Below are 26417 nucleotides of genomic sequence, written 5' to 3'. Positions count from 1 at the left end.
TGAGGGACACCTTGAAGCAGGGGGACGGTGGAGGAGGTGCAGTTGTTGACGTGGATGAACTGATGTCTGTCGGTGAGGTATGATTTGAGCCAGGAGAGAGCAGAGCCAGTGATGTTGAGGGAAGTTTGTAGGCGGTACAGCAGAGTGGTGTGGTTGATGGTGTCAAAGGCAGCAGTGAGGTCGAGGAGGATGAGTATGTTGAGGTGGCCAGAGTTTTTAGTGTTTTCAACCTTAGCAATAACTACTGATGAGTTTAGCTAAAATTATCCACTTTTCATAAACTCCAAGGCACGTTGCTTTCAGCACATCTAGACACTCTGCCACTCCTGCCTCCTGTTGGTAAGCAACTGCTCTGTGTTGTGTGGGGAGGATAACACTCATCATTGTGTGGGAGCTATTTTTAGATTGTTAATCAAGGTAACATGTTCAGACTGACACACTCAGTATGATATCCCATAAAGTGTGAGTAGAGTGAGATTGCTTCATTTCGGCTCATCCACCCGCAGTGACCTAACAGAGGTCGAAATCATGTGTGCGTGCCTTAAGTGTGTGAGTGTGTGTGCAGGTACGTGTATTTGGTTTAGTGTTTGTTGTCAGACAAGAAAACAATGTCAATACTCCAGGGTCTAGCAACAGGGGTGTAACACAGAGCAACTGTGTGTATGTTTATTTTGTTTATTTGACAGAAAAAAAATCGAAAACCTAAAAATCTATTTTAATTTTGTGTTAGGATTTACTCCAAAAAGAAAAAATAAGTCTGAACTGAGTCTGAATAAAGGCTGTGTGGCCAGTTTCTTTATTAAAAACTGGAATTTGTGATGGAAGGAGGCCCAGATGAAAATAAAGTTGGTATGAGCAGTCGGCTATAATAAATGAGAGGAAAATGTGCCATAATAGCGCATGGTGCCATATTGCATGATCATGAATAAATACATAAATTGGAGGTGGTGCATGTAATGGGAGAAGGCACAGATGATATAAAGTTGATCTGAAGTTTGTTTGAGGGGGAAAAAAGTAAAGAAAGAAATGACAAAAATTTAATAAGCTATCATTTTGCATGTATTTTAAATAGTGTCCCTCAGTTTGTCATCTTCCTGTCCACTGTCAAGTCATCCAAAATGCCAGGCAGGTAGGGTCATACATACTGTATTAGGGCTGCCACTAACGATTATTTTCATTGTCGACTAATCTGTCGATTATTTCTTCGATTAGTCGACGAATCATTTCATCGAAAAATGTGTTAAAATGTTGAAAAATGTTGGCCTGTCTCGCCCAAACCCCAAAATTACGTCATCTAATGTCTTGTTTCATACTCACGCCAAAGGGTTTTAGTTCACTGTCATGGGAGAGTGTGTAAAGCTGCCAATATTTGAACGTAAGAAGCTGCAGTAAGAGTATTTTGGGGCACTTTTATAGTACTTTTCTATGATAAATGACTCAAACCGATTAGTCGACTACTAAAATAGTCACTGATTATTTTAATAGTCGATTAGTCATCGATTAGTCGACTAATCGTGGCAGCCCTATACTGTATAGGTGAAAATAATACCTGGGCATCGTCAGTTAAACTTCATCCTGCACTGCATGACAAAGCTTAAAAGTTATTGAGGACAAGCTTCTTTGAATGTTCGAGTAGCACTCTTAAAACTACTAACCTACATTGTTTTTTTCCTGCAGTATATTTGTGTACATGTCAGCATATCCACGTTATAAAAAGTCATGCAGTTTTGACTACTAGCACTTCCTGTTTGCACTGTATAGACTAAAATCACCTAGAAAAAAGGGTCAAGGAAACAATCTGTGTTTATGAGAAGTGCCTTTTTCTATGGATTCATAGACGTTTATCCCTGACCTGTTCATGTCTGAATCTTGATTGTTTTTCCCCCCCAAGTCTAGTAAAGACTAGTAAATTAAAGCCATGACAAACATGGCTAGTTGCTCCATTTGGTCTCAGCTGGGAGAATTGGTTGCCTTTCATTTTCTCTGTGATGACATATTTTGTGTTTCAGTGTAAGTGATTAGGTAACACAGCTGTTGTCATTGACATACCTGTCTGTTTTCTTTGTCAGACGACTGTAAAGCCCTATTTCCACCAAACAGTTTCAGTATGGTACCTTTGGAACCGAAAGTACCCTTCAGACATGGTACCTAGACCCTAGCATTTCCACTGAAAACAGTACTCTTAAATATGGGGGGGGGTTGTTGTCACTCACTGCTCCGTCCAACTTGCTGTATTTCCTCAATACTGGTGACACAGATGGAAGTCTGCACCTCGTTTATTGTCCAGAGAAAAAGGCTGCACGCTGACATTTTCAGAACAAAACAGAACAGGCTGCAGTGAGAGTCTCTCTCCATGGGATATTTAAAAATAGCGGGTTTGTGCACTTAGTCCTTCTCAGGCAAGCTCAGGGGTTTAGTGTTGCCGTAGCCCACAGGAACAACGCTCCACAGCATTTTTTTTTCTTTAAGTGAGGATTGGGATATATGCAGTGGACATAATCCAGATGAAATTAATACATATAAATGCTTGAAGATCCACTCATTACTAAAAGTGTATGTCATATAAAAACTAAAGTGATGGTCACATTGTCAACTCATGCATTGAGTCACATGACAAGTTAACGTTACACCTTTAAAGTCGCAACAGTCATTTTTTACTCCGACTCCAGCTGCTGCAAGAGGCAACAAAACATTTTATTTCATAGAAACAGTAATAAAATTCTCCACAGTATGAACAGTGGTTACATGAGCCTCAAAATCAGCCACAACTCAGCCCTGAGCAGAGTGACTTTCCGCTACTGACCAGTCAAAAGCCTGCAGTGTTCACAGCTCCACCTTTTAGTACCAGATCTGTGTGCTAGGTACCCCAACAGAGCAGTGACCAAAAATGGGGACAGTGTAGAACGGTTCCATTGGTACCATCCACAACTTTTCACAGTGGAAACAAGTGTACAGAACTGAACTGAACCATACCGTACTGCACAGAGGAAACAGGCTTATGAGTATTAAACAGTGATTCAATAGTGATTTGATGAATGCTACCGGCTCATACAGCCTAATTATTTCTGGCCTGCTGCTGCTCAATAACAAAACCTGTTTTGGTTAACAGGCCAGAGATGCAACTGTGTAGAAGTACATGCCATGTGTTATGAAATCATATTATATTTTTTAATTTCCACTTTCCCCCTTTACATGTGGCCAGCAGTTGTATTCACAGTGGAGAGCATTTTCAAAAAAGCTCCATTTTGGAGGGTTTGATAATGCTACAGTGGATAACAGACCAAAACAGAGACAAGCAGAGCACTTTGAAAGGTCTTTGTATTTGATTTGTGTGAGAGAAACTGTGTTTAGAGTGTGCGTGTTTCTTACAAGCTGAATAGATTTATTCACGTGGCTCTGTTGTTGTGTCTTGTCATCAAAGTCTTATAATTGGTCTTGCAGGTCACTGTGGTTTGGCAATAGCACACAGATTTCACAGTGTGTGGAAGCTGCCAGTTGTCAGCGGAGCCCAGGACTAGATTCTGCTTCATCACAGCGTGTCAAAATACAAGAAGTTGATAATGGCCAAACAGCAAAGACGGTGGGTGTGGATTGGTTTTCACAGCAGGTGAACATGACACTCAGAGCCGATAATGGGATAGCGGATAGCGTCGAGAGGGATAATGCGGTCGCTCTTGGTTTGGGCGATACGTTTGCCATCACTTCATTGTCTTCAGTTGCCTGCATTTTTACTTATATGTTATGTACCAGTGACTTAACAGTACAATTTGAGCTCAGTTTGAAATGTGCTGTTTACTACAGTGCTATCAGAAAAATAAAAACCACATCCCTGTTGCTCAGGGTCTCTCGGGTTTGAGCTTCCTCTGTAGTTCAGTCTATCTTTTGATACCAGGAAGTGGTGCAGTTGGGAAAATGAAGGCAGTGCTGTTTTCTGTTGTGCTATTAAAATGAGTTTTACATCAGCATCTATACTAAAGATGGAGCCTGAGTTTCCAGCTTTTCTTTTATTATTAAATTATTCAGCTTTTTATTGTCAGCTGTGGGAGTGAATTCAAGGAAAAGATAAAGAGGAAATAATGGATGAGAGGTTAGCCACGCATGTAAGTGTTTTGAAATGCTTTCCTTATGGACACTGTAATTTCTCCCACTTGCACATCTCCCACTCATGGAAATTTCATGCAAGAAATGTATGTCCACCCCTTTGCATTTGTGTATGTGGTTATATTCTGTGCGCTGATGCTCTCAGGACTTCTTAAGTGTGTTGTACATGTCTGTGGCATTGCAGTCCTAAGTGTTTTATTGCTTGGTAAGTAATGGGAGAGCTCGCCAGGAACAAGCAGGAGGAAGTAGTTGACTCTTGTGTTTTATCACCCCCTCTTCTGAGGAGGAGGAGGAGAACATTTTTCATTTATATATGGAACAATGTAGTTTAAGTTTTCTGCACTAAAATGCAGCCAGTCTCTATTTGATTAGTAGCAAAGTATAACAATGATTAAAAAGAGGACTTGTTGTGGAAATGCTGTACTTTTTTTTACTGCCATTGGCAAGGAAATGAAAAAACAAGCCTATAATCTTGATCCCTCTCACAAGTTAAAGAGGTCGGTTAGGGTGAGCCGAGGAGGGGAACATCTCTGTGGAAAAACAAATAACATTGTGAGGATTAGTGTTGGGTCTGTGTGAGATGCACTTTGATTCCAGAGTACTACGGGTATTAAGGCTTTGTGATGCTCACATCAAGTTATTATTAACTATTATTATGCGTTGTTGTATGAAACCAAATTTTAAATACTTTAATCAGTGTGTTTAACATGTAAAGTCTCAATGGAAAAAATACACTCGCCAGCCACTTTATTAGGTACACCCGTATGTAGAAGATCATCTCTGAACCAACACATTGAACCTTGAAGCAGATGGGCTACAGCAGAAGAAGACCACACTAGGTGCCACTCCTGTCAGCAGGAAACTGAGGCTACAGTTCACACAGGCTCACCAAAACTGGACAATAGAAGATTGGAAAAACCACATTCAGATGGAAGCATGGATCCATCCTGCCTTGTATCAACGCTTCAGGCTGCTGCTGGTGGTGTAATGGTGTGGGGGAGATTTTCTTAGTACCAACTGAGCATGGTTTAAACACCACAGCCTACCTGAGTATTGTTGCTGACCGTGTCCATCCCTTTATGACCACAGTGTACCCATCTTCTGATGGCTACTTCCAGCAGGATAACGCACCATGTCACAAAGCTCAAATCATCTCACACTGGTTTCTTGAACATGGCAATGAGTTCACTGTACTCCAATGGCCTCCACAGTCACCAGATCTCAATCCAATAGAGCACCTTTGGGATGTGGTGGAACGAAAGATTAGCATCATGGGTGTGCAGCAACTGTGTGATGTCATCATGTCAATATGGAGCAAAATCTCTGAGGAATCTTTCCAGCAACTTGTCGAATCTATGCCATGAAGAATTAAGGCAGCTCTGGAAGCAAAAGGAGTCCAACCTGGTACTAGCAAAGTGTACCTAATTAAGTGGCGGGTGAGTGTATTTTGTCCTCATGCAAATAAAAGGGCTGATTTTATTGAAATAAATATGTTTTATATATGTTGTATGCACCTGTACACCTTCATCAGGTGACAGTGCAATCTGCCGATGAAACTTCTGCCACAACTTCAATAGAGTGGAAGTGAATGCAATTTCATTTATGGTGTTTAAAGAGTTGAAGAGTGACATTTAAAAAACTTTGCAAAAGTCAGATGTCCTGGGTACTCTGGATATTCTACAGACGTCCACTCCAACTTTTTCCATTAGGACTACTTCTTTTATAATAAATTATCAAACTTTCAAAGGAGGTTTTTCATGGTGAAGTTTGACCATTTCCAGCACTGACTGTATAACACTCATCCCTCTTAACAGTAATGGGTACTTTTGAAATGTAATAGGTTACAGATAACAAGTTACCCTGTTAAAAATCAAATAATTAATGTGACCATTTTGATTGTTTAATTTAGGTAATATAACCTATTCTATTTGATTATTGGGTACTCAAGCTTAAAAGTCCTTAAAACATAGATTATTCTAATCTTGACAGCTTTTTTCACAGCTGGTAAACACACATTACACTCTACAGTAATCTTACAGTCATTTTCTGATCTCAGAGGGAAAATATTTTTGAATTTCCTGTGCTGAAAGGCTTTGTTGTCTGACAACAACACCAACCGACTTGGCGTCGGCTGGTTGAAGGAACAGCAAACTCGACTGTACTGGATTTTATTGGCAGACCAGAGGTGGTGCAAATTCAAATAAGAGCACCTATCAAAAACAAGATTCAAAATTTGAGCGCATACTGCCAAGTGAAGGGAACCTGTCTGGGTGTAGAGATTGCTCCCTGTAAGACATCCTACTCTCGATGGTGATGGTGTGGCACCCAGATTTGTCCCAGCTGCTTTGCTGAGTCGTGTTGCCCAGAAATGTACTAAAGATTAGTACATTTATTTTGTAATTAAATGACATGCAACTAGTTACTACTAACAAACACTGCCTCTCAGCACCATACCTCAGTTCTCAAAAGCTATATCTGGAGATTCCAGTGGGTTCATTCAAGCCAGACTAAATGAAAGCCATTGAATTGTATTGTATGTTATTAAGCTACTTACTTCCTACAGTAAAAAAGAAAAGAATGATCAAACAAAACATATTTGTTTGAATTGAAGAATGACTCTACAGCCAGCCAGCCATGTTATGTCCCTCACATCAGTATCATTTTTTGTGTTTTTGCGAGGTAGCACTGTGAAGATGGATTGAATTACTCTCCACAATACCGTGTTTCTATTGTTATCCTTGTGTCACTGCCACCTACACACACACACACACACACACACATATATACACACAGACACACTGAAGCTGCCACCCTCCTAAAGCACCCCTGCGTCTCTTGTAGGTCAGTCCAACTGTGAGGAGATATTGCTTCTTCAAGGGTGTCCTTGCTCAAGGAGATACTGTATGCGGGCTGTCAAATCTGGACTCACACAACTCTGTACATGGACAAAGAGAAAAAAAGACATACGCAATAGACAAACTGGATTTGCTCAGATATAGGTTGATAACCACTTTACCTGCCATCGATCCACAGATGTCTATATATTGCATTATCTCAGTGTAAACAATGTGTATATGTGGTGTGTGCTTCTTGGTACTCTGTTTGAATAGCAATCAGCTTCTTCCTCAGTTCCCCAGACTCCCGAACTGCATGAGATGTGGGTTCCTCTGCTGGATCAATGTATTTGTGTGCGAGGGGCAGTCAAAGGACAGCAAGCATAAGCAGCACGAGACAGGCAGAAATACATGTTTTTAGCTGCAGAATGGCTCAAAAACACACATACATGCAGTGTATGTGCACCCACATAATCATTTCAAGCAGGAGAAGCAGTAAGTGGGACAAATGACATGCACAGACAAAGACTCATTTTTTCTCCAATCTCTTTGGCCGGCTAACCTTCCGTCTAGTTTGAATGACAGCTGAGAGTGAAACCTCCATCAACTTCCCCCTGTCTTCCAGTGGGATTCAAAAGCCCCCCTAATAATTTGCGTCCTACTCTGCCCTCTCCTCTCTTCCCCACCACCACCACCACCACCACCAACCGTCCCCCCCTTCTCCGAATTGCCACTCCACTCTGCTCCTCTCCGGGGACACAAAAAGGCCTGCAGATGCTCCAATCGACTCTAATAAATTGTATGTAGTCAGTTAAGCTGCACAACTGCCAACTGGCAAAGCTGCGAACCTCTGCTTCTTTGGGAGAGCTCTGAGAAGGGGAAAAAAAAAAAAGGTTACTCTAAATTTGATTCACCTTCAGCGGCGAGCTCTCTTGAAAGCTATGTCCATGCCGGAGTAAATGATGAAAGAGTATTGAAGGAAAATGGGGATATGTGCAGAGAAAGAGAGACAAGAGATACAAAGAGAGAGAGAGGGAGAGGAGGAGTGTGATGGAAAGGGAGGTTGGACGAAGTACAAGTAAACAAACAAGAGTCTGGGCATTATTGAAATCCATCATCTAGTCTCCAACATGCCATAAACTAAGAAAATGGTCTTGAGGGAAGAAAAATAAGAAAAGTTTACCCAGTGTAGGAGCTGTGGTCAGAGTAATGCTGCTATGCAATTCAAACGTATCTAACATGGCCTTTTGGTTATAGATATTTTCTTGTTTAATCAATTTTGGTATATTTTTTAGATTTTTGTTTAAGCTGTCAATCTGACTGTCGGGTTAGAAGGTATCAACATTATTTATTCCAGAGCAAACAGGCCAAATGGAGCCCCTGCAGCAACCCCTGAATGTTTTCCTGTTGCAGATTTACTACATGCAGTGCACAAGCTGTTCCAGATACAGAGCTGAATCCCAAGGACTCTATACACACATCTCCAGAGACTGAGGGGGGATATATGTCACTCAGCTCTGTGAGGATAGGCATGTTTATTATTAGGGCTCTTTGGAAATGCTGCGCCCTATGCCAGGTTCCTCATACCCTGTCGCTGACGGCATGAGGACCGTCCGTGTGAGACAGGAAATTGAAAGCCACTTGTTGTTGGAGGGCTTTTTGGGAGGAACTGAAGTAGGCGGATGATAGAGTGCGGTATGGACATATGGCTGAGTGGTGGAGGAATCACATTTCCTCCCCACTAAAGGTATTTCAAAGAGAGGAGGAGAGGAGAGAGGAGGACGGACACAGAGAGGATAGAGGCAGAGGAGGATTCAGAGGCAGGCTGCTTTAGGATTCAGTGCCACTCTTCAAGGTCAGAGCACTATAGAAACAATTTAAAGCAACATATACCTCTTTCAGATTCACCATTTTTCCCCCAAAAAAGAAAAAAGAAATTGCCAATCAATCATTTGGTGGATTGGAAAATGTGCCAATTTTGGGAATGAGCACTCCAAAGCTTTATAGCGGCAGGTTTGAGGAGGAGATATTCAAATTTGAATCCATACAGGGCCCTTCTGAACCCATAATGCACCTCAGAGGCTGATCTAACACCTGTCTTTTTCTCTAGGCGGCTCCCTCGGCTGGGTCTGTTTAGTGGTAATAATCTACGCCATTCACACCACCAATCTATTCCCGCTTCTCCTTTTTCCCCACCACATGCAAATAGGTGCAACAGGAGCTCCTCTGAGATTGAGATGGATAGGTGGAGAGGGAATACAGGAGAACGGGGGAAGCTATATGAAGAAATAGAGGGAGACTCGTGTAAAGGAATCAGGGGAAAATGGGAGATGAAATAGGAAAAAATAACATGAAAGAGAGGGAAAGGGGAATGGATGGGGCAGATGAGGGAAGGGATAAAAGAGGGAGGGGGGGGGGGAGCAGCATAGGGAGGTCATTGCTGGTGCTGAAATCAGAGACTGGAAGTGAAGAGCTATGAGAATAAAAGCAATTTGCATCACTGCTCCACTGAGCTTTCCAGTGCCTTTCATTTACCCCCCTCTAAAACCCTCCCACACCCCCCCTCCCAGCAAACCCACCACACCATTCCACAGCTCTGAAATGGAAAACTGGCTTCAAGGGAAGTGGGAAGAAAGATATATAACCAGTGCTCACTATTTAGCCATTCTTGTTTTGATCCCTCTCTCTTTTCTTTCTCCCTATAGACTTGAGCCTTCAGCCTCCATCCTCATCCTCCTCCCATCGCACCCCCAACTTTTCTCTGTCTGTTATCCTGCTCCTCTGAGTATGCCCCTCACTTTCCTTTTGTCCACCTCCCAGGAAAAACAACAAAGTTACATAGGTTAGCTTTAACAAAAGAAACATAGTTGGGTGTCGTCACGTTACGTAGGCCTGCTTACCGTAAAGTTACACATTTAATGTAAAGTTACGTAGGTTAGGCAAGTAAAATGATGTAGGTTAGGTTTAGGAAAAGAGACTTGGTGATGATGTACCTTAAAATAACTCATAGTTCATGTGGTGAAGATTCTAAGTCATCCAGGCCATGGTAATCTTAATTGCTGTATCGTGGGCAATTGGACTTGCTTGAGTTTCTTGAAGAAGTTTCACCTCTCATCCAAGAGGCTTGTTCAGTTCTAACAGTTCTAATCTAAACTCTGTGTGGGTTTGAACCCTTACAGAGTCGTTGAGGTCACATTTGACCTTGGATGAGAGGTGAAACGTCTTCGAGAAACTCAAGCAAGTCCAGTTGCCTACGATATAGCACTTGAGAGAACTCCGAGTTCATTTGATTTCATTTGGGACATGAGCACTGATATCCTTGGGGAAAGTTCTGTGTTTGTTTGACCCATCCACCATCCCAACCAGTCTCCTCATGCTGACTTTCTCTCCATATACTTATTCTTTCTTCACTCCTGTCAGCACATTGGTCACATGGTGACAGCCTTGTCAACTATGTGCGTTATATTTGAATTTTGGTGCATTATTTTTCATAGATACACATATGAACAGTGTATAAGAGCGACCTAAAAACAGTAGAGCTATGGGGAACAGCAGAGTTGGGTGACATGGGTTCTTCATTACAAGCGACTAGGGGGTGTGCCATATCATCTCATTCACAATAGTACCGCGATATTTTGACTCTTTGGCATATTGACATCCTACTGTTACCCATGGCAACAACAAGCAGCTGAAAGCAAAATTATTACAGATTCTGTATTGGCTCCAAAAAGAGGAGCAGCTTCAGAAATGTGTGGAATAAACTGTGGCGTCCTGAATGTTTTATGAACAGTCCCGAACTTCTCAGACTCTTTTAGCAAGTTACCGCTCAGAGGGAACTCATTCAGCGGCTCCTCCGGCAGCAGCACAGCATCTCTCCTTCTCCTCTCTCACTGTGTGCACGCGGTAGTTGGTGTTCATCAAGTTATTTTGTCATGAACCTTTGGTGATGTAGACATAACAGCCTGTCACAGCATGATGATAAGAGGAGAAATGGCAGAGCATAAAGGTCCAGTGAAAAAAAAACAACACCTCGATCATCAAAGATTTTGCTAAAAGAGAAGGAAATCACCTGTTGATTTATATATAGATAAACCCAGGGTACATTTTTTTGTATTTGGGAGCTGTTTATATGTGTAATTTGTGGCAGATCTTATTTTGTTGAACTATTAATATTGTATACATTTTGTTTTGTTTTTACTGAATATTTAAAGACAAACACTTTGTTGCAATTAAATTTTCTTAATTTTTTTTATTTTTTTTAATTTTTTTTTACTAATTTGTAATATTGTCAAAAATATCGTTATTGCAAAAATACCCTGAAATATCATGATATGATTTTAGGGCCATGTCGCCTACCCCACAGGCGACCCCTCTCATATTATACAAAGGGGTGTGATCCATTTTATAGTAAAAATACTGATTATAGCCTCTTTAGTTAAGCCTAAACCCAACCAGACATTAACCACAGCAGCAGCAGATCAGAAAATACTCGTATGTGTTTATTTGAAGGACAATTACAACAACATGTTTTGCTTTTTAGTTTGTTAAGACGTGCCATTAAAAGAAAAAAAAAGAAAGTCTATCTCCAGGGACAATTTAGCAATTACAAGACAAAAACAAAATTGGAACAATAATACATACACGAAGTAGGATTTGTAGAAGGGCTCGAACAGTCCAACTACAAAAGTCCAATATTAGTTCTTCATGCTGTTCACAGCCCAAGAGAAGCCATGTGGTGCGGGGGTGGGGATGAGATGTGAGGGGTTAGTGGACAGGGCAGCTTGGAGGATGAGCAGGGCTGACGAGGTCAGAGTGGGCAGCTGGAACATCTTTTTTTGTTTTGATTTCCAATTGTTTATCACTGCTGTTGTATTTGGGGGGGAAAAAACAGCAAAAAGGAGTTGGATTTTTTGTTTTACTGAGCAAATAATGCTGCAAATAGAGGCTGAGGCCGTTATGGATTGTTCATATATTTAAGGCCAATTAATGGTGCAGGGGAGTCTTGACAGGTGCAAAGTGTATGACTTGTTATTTATTTGAGCAATGTGACGGGGTTACTAACAGTTTTGGCATTCGTGGCAGTCAAATCATGTCAGACTCAAGCTGTAACATCCATGGCATGACATGCCAATACGGGTTTTTGCACAATTTGGCTGCCTGAAGGGCTGACTGACCCAGCATATACTGTAGATACCACATTGTCTGGAATCTTTGCCTCTGTCTGAGAAATCTGCCCACACAGTGACTCTGGCTGTAAAATGTGCCCTTTCAGTAATGAAACACAAAGTTGAAGTTTGCTGGAGCACTTCTGGGAACACGTCATCTGGATGGGTCTACAGAGCGTGTGGGTTGAGGCCTTGTCACAGATTATGTGTTCAATTAAGAAACGTAGAGCTCCAGGGAGGAACATGAGGTCACCCATCAAGGGTTGACTCCTTGAGTGCCAGCTCCCACCCATTTACATGATAGAGCAGTCACTTTAAACTTCCCGCATCTCACCTTACCTTACATCTTACTGTTAGTTGGTGGCCATTGCTACATTGCTCAGGTGCTACCTGTCATAGGTTTGTGTAGGATTTAGGGGGATATATTGACAGAAATGGAATATAATATAATATAATATAATAAGTGTGTTTTCTTAAGTGTATAATCACTTATAAATCCGACCATCCATCCATTCATCCATCCATTTTCATCCACTTATCCGGGGCTGCGTCGTGGGGGCAGCAGGCCAAGCAAAGCACCCCAGACATCCCTCTTCCCAGGAACGCTTTCCAGCTCCTCCTGGGGGACCCCAAGGTGTTCCCAGGCCAGATGAGATATATAATCCCTCCAGCGTGTTCTGGGTCTGCCCCAGGGCCTCCTACTAGTGGGACCTCCAACGGGAGGTGCCCAGGAGGCATCCTGATCAGATGCCCGAACCACGTCAACTGATCCCTGTCGACGCAAAGGAGCAGTGGCTCTACTCCGAGCTCCCTCAGGATATCCGAGCTCCTTACCCTATCTCTAAGGCTGAGCCCAGCCACCCCACAAGAAAAGAAAAATCATTTCGGCTGCTTGTATCTGCGATCTCATTCTTTCTGTCTCTATTAGGAGCTCATGACCATAGGTGAGGGTTGGGACGTAGATGGATCAGTACATTGAAAGCTTCACCTTCGGGCTCAGCTACATCTTCACCATGACGGTCCAGCGGAGGTCCAGTCACTTGAAAATAAGAATCTTTTATTACCTTCGAATGAGCTGTTTATATCTACATAGAGGGTGGGTCAGGGTCCACGGAGTCCACAATGTTGCACTGCCATGTTTCTACAGTAGCCCATAATGGACAAACGAAACACTGGCTCTAGATAGGGCCGTTTGGGTTTTTCGTGCCAGCCACTGTACTTTGCAGTCACTCCACGACAAGCTGAACACTATTGGACACTGGTTTTAATCACTGGGTCTGTTTGTTTTCGAGAGGACAGGAATTCCACAGATAAATTGGCTCCCAGAAAAACTTCCTGAACAATAAACTCTGAAGAATTCCTAAGTGAGAGTTCATACTTGGCACATGGGAGACGTTTCAGCTGGTTGTAAGCTGTAGTCTTCACCACTAGATGCCACTAAATCCCATACACTGCTCCTTTAAGCTTTTATCCTGACTTATACTTAACCAAGTTACTCCAAACACTATCTCATAGTGATTCTACAGGTGTTAGGGTTTCATATCCGATGTGTAAATTTCAGTAAAAAAATAATATTTTAGTCTCTAATTTCAGAGTTTAGTTTTCCCACTGAACACTGTACCACCGCCCACAGGTGCTTTCACTAATCATTATACTAAAGTTTTTCATTCGTGCTCCACAATCTGCATATTAACTATTTTCCAGTCAGTGTAAATATCAGTTCCAGGCTTACATTCGACCCGAACTGCTTTTATATCAGAATGAACCCTGGCCATTATGACTAATTGAGGCTTTTCTCCCATTTGTGGCTTGAGGTAAGATGACACGAGATGACAGAGCAGGTTAGAGTACTTATTTCAGTATGCATTGGCAAATAATTGTAGGCTGTTCAATTTGCCTCTCACTCGTTCAGATAGCTACAAGCTACGGCAGAGTGTTGATGACAGTGCCTCTCACAGTGTGCACCGGCAGTGGGTCAGGTGAGCGAAGTCAGCACCCCGAATAGAGATGATCTTAAAGCGGTACAGCAGTGGAGCGCACCCTTGCAGGCTTTTAATGATGTTGTAGCTGGAGTGTATGTGTCAAGTGTGCTGAGCAACAGCATTAACTGTACTTTATACAGGTGTTTTACATAAAGGATACCTTTCTTGAAGGTTTGTTTTTTGTCGCTGTTGTTTTTTCCCCAGAACTTTACTGGTTTAGAGATTTTAAAAGACTCATCTGACAGTTGATTGATTAACTGACTGACTGACATATCACAATAGCTTGTGTATTTAATACGATCTGCAAGAAATGTATTTAACAAAAAGTCTTCAAAATGAGGGAACATTAACGCAGCAGGAAGCATGCTGTGGAAGTGGATATTAGTTATTAGTTATAATGGCTTCTCACATTCTGCAGTGGCTTTGAGTGCGAGAATATAATGATCACTTTCTATTGTCCTTTGCTTGGCAGCTTGGCAGTACAGCATATTCTGCACTCATAAATCCAACATCATTCATCCTGCATCATTCTCTGTCTCCTTTCCTTTCTCCTTCCATTTCTCTCCCGCTCTCTCTTTTCTCTCTCCGACATAGTTTATGTACTGATGCTCATTATGACTGTTGTTATGACAGCCTCCCTTGCACTTACATGCACACAGCTGCTGCAGTTATTCTGGTGATTTACAACCTCCTCCTCCCACAGAGAGAGAGAAAGAGAGGGGGCACACTATTGCTGTCTTTGAGGAGAGCTTTATGTTCACAGTAAAGTAGCCACAGTGGCACCTCCACAGAGCCAGTCCCACAAAGCAAACCACAACATCGTCAAGTAGATAGGCCTGCAGTAATAATAGCTCTCAGGGATGACAATGGAAACATCCACCCTTTAATAATTACGCCACACGTCGCATGGCACCTTCTTACTTCACCATGGCTGTCAGTTTTTGTCTAACTTCTCACAGCTACTTAAGAGCACTTCAGATTCACAAAGTGGACTCAGTGGTGGGCAGAGTTGTTCATATGCCAGATTGGCTGATGGCCTTTACAAATGATGCCTATTATGAGCGCTGGGGCTGGCAAGTGATGTAATACACAAGATCATGAGCATGTTATCTAATCCCTGCTGTTACATACAGTATTGCAATGACATATTTTACATTGTAATATTTACATATTGTATATACAGCGCCAGGTGAAAAATCACAGCTGCATTGTTTTCTTTTATCCCTGTACTGCCCTGGCTGTGATCCCTAAAACACAGCAAACACACACACTCACATGCATAGAATGAATTGACACACACATGCACGGGATTATCATACCTTTAAGATACATAGTGCATGTAAAAAATAATGATGTGTCTATAGATGGGATGCAGCGAGACACACGATAGATGTCACTTTCAGTGTGCCGGGAAGAGACGCCGTTTGCTTGTGTGCTTAGATGTGTGTACATGCTCACAAGAAAGCCTCTCTGATGTTTCATACATCACAGTAAACCCTCCTGTTTGATGTTGTGTATTGATGAGTGTAGCGCAGGTAGTTTAGGAGGACTACATGGCAACAAGCATCTCTTCAGCCACATGTGCTGCCGTGCACAGTGTGCCAGAGAGAGCAGAGTGTGAACTGTTACATAACCGTCGACCAGGGATGGAAGTGTTGGGAGGGCAGCACGTGCAGCCAAGGATCCGCTGGTGCGAGTGTAAAGCCACCCAGATATTAGACCATTGCAGTTTCCAGCCTGCAAATTGCCTCATTTTTGGCATATAACCTGTCATTAAGCCTCCACATACCTCACACTAACATAAATAAGGCATTTTAGTGTTTCTTTCATGTATGAAAAAAATGGGAGGTCCATCAATCCCACACATTTTGAAGCCTGAATTTAATGACTTTCCCCATTCCAAGTCCAATTACAGTGCTGAAAGCTGGAATTGCCACTATACTATTTATGCCTCTTGAAAAACTCAATTCTTAAACTCATGGCTGTCAGCACCCCAAGCCAAATAAGGTACAAACAACAACAACATGACAAAACCTATTTAAGTCAAACAAGGGCCTCGCTGAGAAAAGCTGCCCCTGTTTTCCTGACTCCATCCAGTCAATATCCAAGCCTCCAGTTCCCAAGGTGCTGTGGGATGTCAGATCTGTAGCCGACGGGCATATTCAAAAATGCATGTTCAGCCTCTTTGCCAGGAAGTGGATGTGCCAGTCATGACAAAAAAGTTCCCTGAGACAGCAAGTTTATTTAACTTAGTTTTTCATGGATGATTGGTAGGCTTCTTACTTCAGTGAGTTACATGAGCATCTGACTGCTGCCTTGACTGTTTTATCCTGTCCTAGATTTAGCATCAGGGAATTTTACTGCGAGCGATCAAACTGCCTCTATTTGTGTATAAATTATTAACCTATTGTATGTGTTTCGAGTTTTGTTTGTGTGTGTGCCATCATAACAACAGAAAATATGTCTTTGTATGTATAGTCCAACCCTGAATTTTATGCTATGCTATGAATGCTTTGAATATGAATTTTAAGATTATATGGAATTTACTAGCTTTTCTGTCTATGTATTTTATTTTTTTTTTTTTTTTGTATGCAAATACCATTATACAATTATTTCACTGCTTGAAAGGTGGTCTTTTCATAACACTAGGCTGTCCACGCAGTAAAACAGGCAAATACCTTTGAAACTGGTTGTGCTGAAAACCTACAACTACCAGAATGCACTGCGCTGTGCCCAACCAATCAACACTCTCACTGGTGGATGACATAATAAGAACCTGGACTTTTTTTCCCACAGGAAACAGTATGGACGCCACATCTTTAATTACAGTTAAACTAATACATCCATGAGTAAAACGGTGACCTAAAATCAATTTCTGAAAACATTTTAGTTGGATCACAGTTTGGCCTGCGCTTGAGAACAAGAGAGAGAAAGATAGGGGTCTTTCTGGCGATCGGTTTCTATACTTCAGTCAGGACCACTTTAGTCAAAGAAAACTTTATGTCCTTTTGCAGTAGTATATTGGGCGACATGGCTCTGTTCTGGGGCTTCTCTACTTTTCCTAGCCTCTTCCACATAACTACACGAAAAGCCTAAAGCAGGGAGAGCACACCTCTCTGCCCTTCCACGCGCAAGCGAGGAAAGTCAGAGGCAGAGAGAGCAAACCTCACTGCCCTTCCATGTGCCTACATGGAAAGCCTTAGACAGAGAGAGCAGCAGCAAAGACCCCCAGGAACAGAACAGAGCAGCATCAGTGACAAACAGAAATGACACTGGTAAGTCAGACACAGCATGAAAAGGAGGAGCTGGGGTGGAGGCGGGTTGCAAAGCAGCTTGCAGAGGAAGCAGCAACAGTAGGCAGGCCAGAGCAATTTCAATAGGGTACCCTGAATGAGATTCGCCAATTGGTTGCATAGAGAGGAATCATGTGATCTATCAGCTGACTCCCTTCATCAATCAGCTGCTCCATCAGTTGAGTGGGCTGTTTGAGATCAGCGGATGTAGCTGGGATGTGAGCTGAGCTCGACATTGTGTCCTGCCTGAACTCTTAATGTACACATTCGGTGTGTTTCTTAACATAGTAGCTAAGTGGGTAGAGCGGACATCCCATGTACAAAGGCAGTGTCCTTGATGCAGCATCCATGGGTTCAATTCCAGCCTGCGGTCCTTTGCTGCATGTCATCCCCTCTCTCTCTGAATACTGTCCTTTCAATTAAAGGCAAAAAGCCCCCCAAAAATAATCTTAAAAAAATCATTTGCAAAGCTGAAATATTTTGCTTAAATATTTTGAGACCTGCATAGATACATTAATGTTTGCTAGTTAGCTTGTTACTTCTTGCAGGAGCAGTGATACATTTATTTCCACAATACTGCCACCAACTGTTGATTAGTAAAACTGCATGATAGCCAGAATGATCATTGCATTTCCCCGCATGCACATGTGCATATGTTTGTGCACGTGCTTGTGAAGCATGACGAACAAATAATGCAGAAGAACACAGAACAGAAACAGAGCTACTGGTCAGAGCTACTGGTCAAATATTCCACAGTGTGCCTCTACATGCTTGAATGAAAAAAAATACACACAAGCTTGCCTCAGTACAAGCACGTTTCTTCTTCATCCTACCCATGCCTATGATAAAGACAAACATGCATATTACATCCAATAGACTTTGATGTCTGACTCTGCTATGTAAAGCGGACGTATACAGTCCCTCAAAGGCGATGTGCTGTCTGTGTGCGACTTGATGTGATGCGAGAGGATGGTCTGCCATTCTAGTCGTGGGAGGACAAACATACGGAAATGGGTGAATATGTTATGCAAGAACAACGCAGTGAGCTCATTTCAGAAGCAATACTTAATCCCAGTAAGACAGCTACTGTCAAAGCAAATAGAGCATATAGGAGATATTTTGTAAAACAGATTTTTAAGGTTGCTTGGAGGTTATTTTCATTTGTTCGGAACATGTGGTCTCTCTCTCCCTCTCTCTGTATGGATGTCACATACACACAAACACACACAATAAACCAAGCAAGCAAGCTGCACACATATTTTTATCATATATTACCAGACCCAAACTGACACACATACACACACACACACTAACCAGACCCGAACCATCTGTCTCTCTCTGTCTTTCCCCCCTCTCTGACACATACACACTGTTTCACACTGTCTGTTTAAACCTCATGTTTCTATGAAAAGAAGGAATTCCCCGTTGCTTTGTACTGAGAGTTTTTGGCCTGTACTCCTACTGTTCCATTTGCTTTTAAGTGAACTTCATCCAATATTGAAGCCTAGTCTGGTCTAATCTAAGAGCTTGCAATGGGAAAGTGTTACAGGGCAGTAAAAATGGTCGCTTTTTTTGGAATAACTGTGTCTTCCCTCTCTTTTCTCTCCCTATCTCCCCTATTTTACCCAACTCTCTTCCTCCATCTCCTGGGCCAATTCATCTGTCTCCTTCCCCTTTGATTTTCTGGCTCTTCCCCTCCCTCCTTCCCTCCCTCCCCCCTCTCTGTCCTCCTCTGCTCCCTCTGTGCACTTTCAGGACTACACTTTGACGATGTACTTCCAGCAGGCCTGGCGAGACAAACGGCTGTCCTACTCCGAGATCCCCCTCAACCTGACCTTAGATAACCGGGTGGCTGACCAGCTCTGGGTCCCCGACACCTACTTCCTCAACGACAAGAAATCATTTGTCCACGGAGTCACAGTGAAAAACAGAATGATCCGACTGCACCCGGACGGCACCGTACTGTACGGTCTAAGGTGAGATTTTAATCTCTTGAAACAACATTTTTGACTACACGACAAACACAAAGTGTTTACATGTGCAAATAAACCCAAGAATCCATAATATCTCCCACATGCTGCCAAAGTACGGCACCAGATAATGATAGACTACGCTGCACAAATTATAGTAATTTCTGCTTCATGTTGTCAAACACTTCACAGTTAATCTTTTGTCAGTGTACTTTCTATCTTCAAAATCAAACAAACAACCTGGGAGGAAAAAAACAAACTTCTCCCAACTTTAATATAACAATGAGTCAATGATTGCTGCATCGGACTCAGTTGGTAATTAGCTCATTAGAGCCAGATGAAGAAAACTACTGATGTGAGGTGCATCTTTGACCCCGGGCGAAAATTAGAATGTTGATGAAGTGACCTACTTGTGTCCTCATTTGCAGGACATGTGCACAACACCAACTAGAGGCCTCTGCAACACTAATTCCAACTCTTTTTACAAAGTCTGCATCATTTTTATCACCACCAAAAGTGTAAAAACGGCATTTGTAAAGTTCAACCTTTGGTGGGCATTTTGTTCTGCTGCAGCAGGCATATTTGCTCCGTAAATTGCGTTTCATGTAGAGAAAATAATCTTTACCCTAAAAGAAAGAAATCTAGACTTCATCATTGTGCCCCTTTGCATTAAATAGTTGGAATGCTCTCTCAGATGGAAAATCTTTATACAATCTTTTTAAAGTGTTTATTTGCGTAAAGTTACTTCATCATTCTATCATGGACAGGCGGTCACAATGACGAACAGCTACACAGCAGCCTGCTACACAGGGGCCAGACTTTGAACAACCTACATTAGTTTTCCCACTCATGTTTCCTTCTGCAGTTACAAACAAATGTCTTGTGTTACAGCACGGCTTGCTGAATAAATGACCAAATAAACATCCACTGGGAAACAATGCACTGTTGCTGTAGTTTAATGTCAGTTTGCAGGATAGATGGTGAATTAGCTGGTCAGCTGCAACACATTAGTCTCAAAACTTTACTGCAAATGCCATCATGGTCAGTCTAGGTACGGATTTTATGCTTACTCTTCAGTAACACTGATAGTGATGGGCGGACTGATTCTTTTTAAAGTATTGGTTCATTTGAGTTAATACATGTCTGTGTATCAAACTTTAAAATTGTTATACTTTTTGCAAAATATGGTGTCAGTATACTACCTGCCTGTTCAAGCTAGTGCCACCTGCCCACAAAACATCTCTTCTATGCATTACCAGCCATCACTTATAAGTTTACATTAACGAAGACAGAATATTCATTTCAGTTCTTTTATCCAACGTACCACTTAATAGCCTATGTAAGCTCCATGTGATGTTACAGAAATGTCACTGACCAACAACTTGTTTTCTTTGTGGGGCAGGTAGCCTTGTGCTGCATTTATGTTGTGTTGGAATAATCTGATAAACAACTTCCCAATCATATTTCATGGCTCACCTGATCCGTTTCCTTCGCTCTTTGTTATCAACATGGTCATCACATCTTCTTTGTAACATCCAAGTTGTTCTCAGACAACACATTCTCACTCCGACCTTGTCACATACCAACGTTTGGTCATGGGCTTTCAACATCCAGATACGACATGCAAGGTACCCTTGATGCGTTGGTTGTTGACGTTATAGGACGCCATGTCACCAAGTTCTTTACATGCACTGTCATTTGGCTTAGGTAACAAGAGCACGTGTTAGGTTTAGGAAAAAAGAACAGGGTTTGGCTATAATTTTGGGGAACGTGAACACTGCTCTCCCAGGTGAAAGTCGGTGTTTGTTGGACCCATAAACCACCACTCCCACCCATCCTACTCGGACTTTCACCACTTTAACTTTCGTTCTCGTATCATGCTGACATTAAAAGTTTTTTCGTCAACGACTTCAGAGTGAGACCAGGTTGTCCCACATCCCAATTTAAAGCTTGTGAACACACCTAAGTAGGAAGAATGACCATCAGAGCAGCACATGAATGCACCATTGGCCTTGGCTGGCCAAGGTTTCGACTCGAGTCTGATTCAGTTGCCTCTTGTTCACTTTCCATATCAGGCAGCGTAAGCAGTACAGTGAGTGGGAAAAGTCTGGGATTCATGAGCACTCAGACATTCGACAGGCTGACCCGTTGCGTACTGCACACTAAAAAAGTTGTTCAAAAGATTTGCTCATTCATTTTCCCCATCACTAACCACTTAACAAAACACAGTTTCACCTTGACTTGTGAGCCATGCAGCTTCCAGCACAAGTTTGTTTCCTTTTTCTCTCTGTTCTCCTGTTATTGCTCTACGCACCCTTTCAGAGGCTGAGAGAAAAAGAACATTTTATACACTCCACCATAGACTTCTTTTTCTCCAGCTAATAATGAATTGAACACTGATTTTAGTTCGACTTTGAATGAAATTTTGTCAGGTGATTGAAACATCAATTCATCTTAGTCATGCTCCCTATCAGAGAACAATTGTTTGTAATTTTTACGATCCTCTCAAACTGAGTTTCTCAGACAATGAGAGCGCGTTTGTTTGTCAAGGCTGCAAAGACTGGAGCTCTACTTGAGAGAAAAATCAGGTTTGACCTTTTCTTTGTAAATATTCTTCTGGGAGACCACTTTAGATGACATTCAGAATATTTCCGCAAGCTTTTGCAGGTGTGAAATGTTAATATGACACGTCCCATATGTTTTCCAGTTGCCAGAAACAAACCCCCAATTGTACAATATAAATTGATTGACCCATTCCACCGAGTTTCAACCTCTCAAAGTTAACATGATTACAGTGCACTTCTCACACCTCACTGATGTCTCATCAGTTCATTTTGCAAATAGGCCTCGGATGCCCAAACTATAAAAAGTTATTGAAAATCATAACATCTTAATGGCCATCATGGCAGCGCGTTGGCACTGCTGCGGGAGAGTGAAATTAAATAAAGAGAGGGAGAGACAATGAGACAGAGAAGGAGAGAGAGGGGTGTTAAGGAGAGGATTAGAAAGAAATCTTGTCAGTATTGCTCTCTTTGGTCTTCTTCATCACCGCTGTCTGTCTTCATTACCCACCCAGTGCCCTGTTACAGTGTTCAGCATGTTGTAGTTTGCTCCGGTTTCTTACATAAAGTTACATCGTGTCTATTTTACGGCCTTTGTGTCAACCAAAAAAAACATCTCTGTTACTGATGGAAGAAATTTGCTGAAGTCCAAGTGATTCTGAATACTTGAATGGCAAGAAAAGGGTAAACAGTTGCTGGACATGGTGAGTGCTGCAGTTAGAGAAGAAGGAAGAGAGCAAGAGATAATGATACAAGTCTTAAGGAGGAAGAATAAGTGCAGCACATAATCCATCTGGCAGCTACTTGCCTACTTGGACTAAAATCCTGATCTCTATCTCACAGCAACAATCACATTTTACTTTTCATGGAACAAGTGCTAAGATCTTGAGTTAAAGAAAGAAAGGAAAAGAAACTGTCAGAATGACGCTGAATATATTCCTGATTTTACCCACTTGAAGACTTTTCTGCCAAACAAAGGCACAATAATTAGATCCCTAAGTGTATTATTGCAAGGGAGCAAGGGACCTTCATTTGAACACAGTGTTCAATTATGCCAGAGCATTCACGAGTGCAAAGTCAATTAGAATCAGATTTTTTGGAATTATTTCTTTTGCGGTCTGATACATTTTATTGCCTTCAGATTAAATCAGAAGTCCCCTGGTAGAAGCCAAATCCTGCTGTCAAACTTACAGTTGGTTTACCGACATAACCATTCCTTCTGGATCATAGCCGGGTTTCGAGTAATTTGCAGACGCTTGATTTGATGAAAAAAATAAATATGTAGCACATCGGATTCCAACACACAGTAAATACAGCATCAAGGGGAGTGCTTGATGAGTTAGAAGTTGTTTGATGATGTCGGTTTTTTAATCTTTAAAGGTTTATTGGGAATAAAGGAATTTTCTAAATCAAGTCGGTGACATCCTGGATATTCTGTCCCCTAAATACTGCCACTCCCCGAGGAAATCAATGTGACACTGGAAACTTCAGCAACTTCCGCTACTCATTTAATCATTGTTTAAAGTGTTTGACTGTTGCGTTGAAGTGCGTCGCTGTTACATCAGAGCCGACACGCTCATGGCCTTGAACATCAAAAGTTGACAAAAGCGCACAGAAGACAGCTAGAGAGGCAACAGCAGATTGCAAGGGTCAGATTATGCTGAAATGGAACTCAAATAGAACAAATCATCCCTGTGTCAGGCCATTTGAGTTGAAACAGATAACCCACAGTATCAACCCAGCCATTGAATCCAATATGCAAATGAAAAATCCATAATCACTCAGAATATGGGTTCCACATTTCCCATGCACTGCCCAAGTTCTGACTAAAGTCAGTGCAAATATTACTTTGGATGAAGTGGGATTAGAGTGAAACTGGGAGAAGAAATCCATCACCCTTGACACTCAATATCATGTAAGTAGGATGACCGGATTTTTCCAAATCCTAAATTGGGTCATGGGATCTTGCGTATGTCAATGAGTGCACCGAAATCAACGCAGCACATGCAGATACAGCATATTACTGTCCCCCCCGGAGTCTAATACAAATCATGTAGTTATATAATTTATTATGCCAATAAATTAGATTAGACCACATGAAACTTTAATGGTCCCTGAGATGAAAAATGGGTTATTGCGGAAGCCAGTAGTAAAACCATACACCAAAGAAAATCAAATATGAATAATAATAGGGGTTATGCAAATTAGAATCACTACACTCTGACTGATAAGGATACAAATATGAATAACAATTACAAATAAATTGATTCAGAATCTCAACTCAGGGACAATGTTGGTATGTTTCTCTGAGCACTGACATTTTGGGAAATACACCTATTTGCTAGTTGAGAATACAGTGAGAATATTGATGCCAGTCTGTGCACTGAGAATAGAGCTAGTGCTATAAAAACTGAAAGCAGTAGGGTAATAGGATGACTTTATTTAAAGTTTAAAAAAAGAGATACGCCTAATAAACACCTCTAAAGTGCACCAGCAAAGACGTGTCTCGTTTGATTAGTCCGTACACAAAGAGAAATGTAAAGAAGCCAATTTGTGGTTTTAGGCAGAGTTACGTGCTGGAACTATTTCTAAGTGAACAACAGCCAGGCGTCGTGGCGTCCCAGCCAGGGTCACAGTTGTCTTTATGAGGTTGCCAGGCAACCAGCGGAGATGCTGCACAGTAATGGTGAGTGTTTGGACAAACTGTTTTTCATTCAGAAACAGTTGCAGTATGTAACTCCCCCTGAAACAAGTGCCGTCTGAGTGCAATGAGTCAGCAACGTGAAAAACAGCGACCATTGTGATGACGAGCATTAAGTTACCTGGTATATAAGTGAAACATTATCGTTCTACTTTCTGTAAAAGTTTTACAAAATCGAACTGATCGGGAGTGGCGGCAGCCCAGTTGCCAGAAGAAAATGTTTGCATTACATGTTTCTGTAAACCACAAATATGTTACATTTGCATATATTACACCTGTTAACGTTTCTAAAATGACGTTATATATTATGACTTTTGTCATTAGGAGGTGGTGGGTGGAGAGTCACCTCAGTGAGACGCCTGCCCAGCTGCAGACCACTCTTTGAAACCAGCAACACCAGTTGGTTATTGGCAACCCTTCGCGGCATTTCCATCAGTGCTTGTGGCACCAAACCTGGATGTTTTTATTGGCACGTTGCAGCATTTCCCAGCAGCTTTTGTGCCACCAAACGTGGGTGTTTAACCCAAAACATGATCTTTTCCTAACCAAAACTAAGTGATTTATGTGCCCAAACTTAACCACACCTTCACTACAGCTTTGTTGACGAACCTTAAGTTTCAAGGTATCCACTACAAAGTAGCACAGCATTATCATATAGATATTGTAATAAGGAAATCGTGGCTACATTATCTGTTAATGCAAACAGCGAGATGCAGTTGAAGAGAGGGATCTTCTTAGTGAGGCTCTTTATTGGAAATGTAATCGAATGCAGCGAGTCCACAGATGCTGATAATAGAGAAAGCCACACATACAGAGAATGTATAAATAGTTGATGAAGATTCACACACACAGTTACTGTATTTACCACTGAACTGCCAATTCATCCCAAGGCTTCATTATGGTAGCGAAAAGGCAAACAGCACCGACCCTCTTTGTGGGCTGATATGCATTCATGTGCACACATCTGTACCACCTCCACACTGATCTTCAAAATTAAAGCCACCATTTCAAGGGCATTCTTTTACCTGGTGAAGAAACAACTGTGAATAGCTGAAGTTGACTTCAGGAAGTATAATAACGATGCAAAAGCAAATCATAACAAACAACAAAAGTGCCTCTCTGTATTTTTCAGACAGGTAGGCCACTTCTGAAGGAGGGTCGTCTTTGTTCTTTATCGGGGTTATTTGCTGCAGGATGGGCCTGCATATTCTTATGTGTTTGTCACTGAGGAGTGGTGAGCGCATGGACACGGCAATAAAATCTGATTTGAATACTCAATATCGAGTTGACTAAACATTAAATGTAAGGCAGTAAATGTCAAACATAATATTTTGCCTTCCAACAATAAATAGCAGTGATATTTTTGTTGTCGTTGTTGTTGAGTATGTAATTAGTGTTACAGCAGCCAAGTGATTTGGTTCCGTGGGCATCCTGCTGCCTATTTTTTCTTGGTAGGCTGTAGGTGGGAACCAGCTGGCTATAGAGGATGAGTTATCATTATCTTAAATATCAAATAATGCAGCTCTGGCATGTCGTGCATTTTGTGTCCCTGAATGACATTTGTAAAGAATATGCAGGCAGTAGTATTCAGATCCTTTATGAAAACGTGTGGCTGTAGCACAATGTAAAAAATGCTGCACTGCAAGTACAAAGCACAGGGGAACTAATAGCCAGTGTGAGTTTGGATGAGATCATCATGAGACAGTTTATTCATTCATTCATTCATCTTCTAACCGCTTCATCCTCTTGAGGGTCGCGGGGGGGCTGGAGCCTATCCCAGCTGACATCGGGCGAGAGGCAGGGTACACCC

The 26417-nt window shown here is 41.8% G+C and overlaps 1 protein-coding gene across 2 annotated transcripts in view; it reads left to right on the top strand.

Moving 5' to 3' along the window:
* LOC126387729 (gamma-aminobutyric acid receptor subunit beta-2) overlaps positions 1 to 26417 on the top strand; it is an 81366-nt gene that overhangs the window by 18809 nt on the left and 36140 nt on the right. For both annotated transcript variants that reach the window (XM_050040363.1, XM_050040362.1), the window contains one exon: positions 19131 to 19351. In XM_050040363.1, coding sequence (XP_049896320.1) covers positions 19131 to 19351 — 221 coding nt within the window. The remainder of the gene's footprint in view (positions 1 to 19130; positions 19352 to 26417) is intronic.

The sequence above is a fragment of the Epinephelus moara genome, chromosome 3 (genome assembly GCF_006386435.1).
Source record: "Epinephelus moara isolate mb chromosome 3, YSFRI_EMoa_1.0, whole genome shotgun sequence".
NCBI classification, from domain to species: domain Eukaryota; kingdom Metazoa; phylum Chordata; class Actinopteri; order Perciformes; family Serranidae; genus Epinephelus; species Epinephelus moara.
The sequence above is the reverse complement of the archived record's forward strand: the minus strand, read 5'-3'. Positions and strand labels throughout refer to the sequence as shown.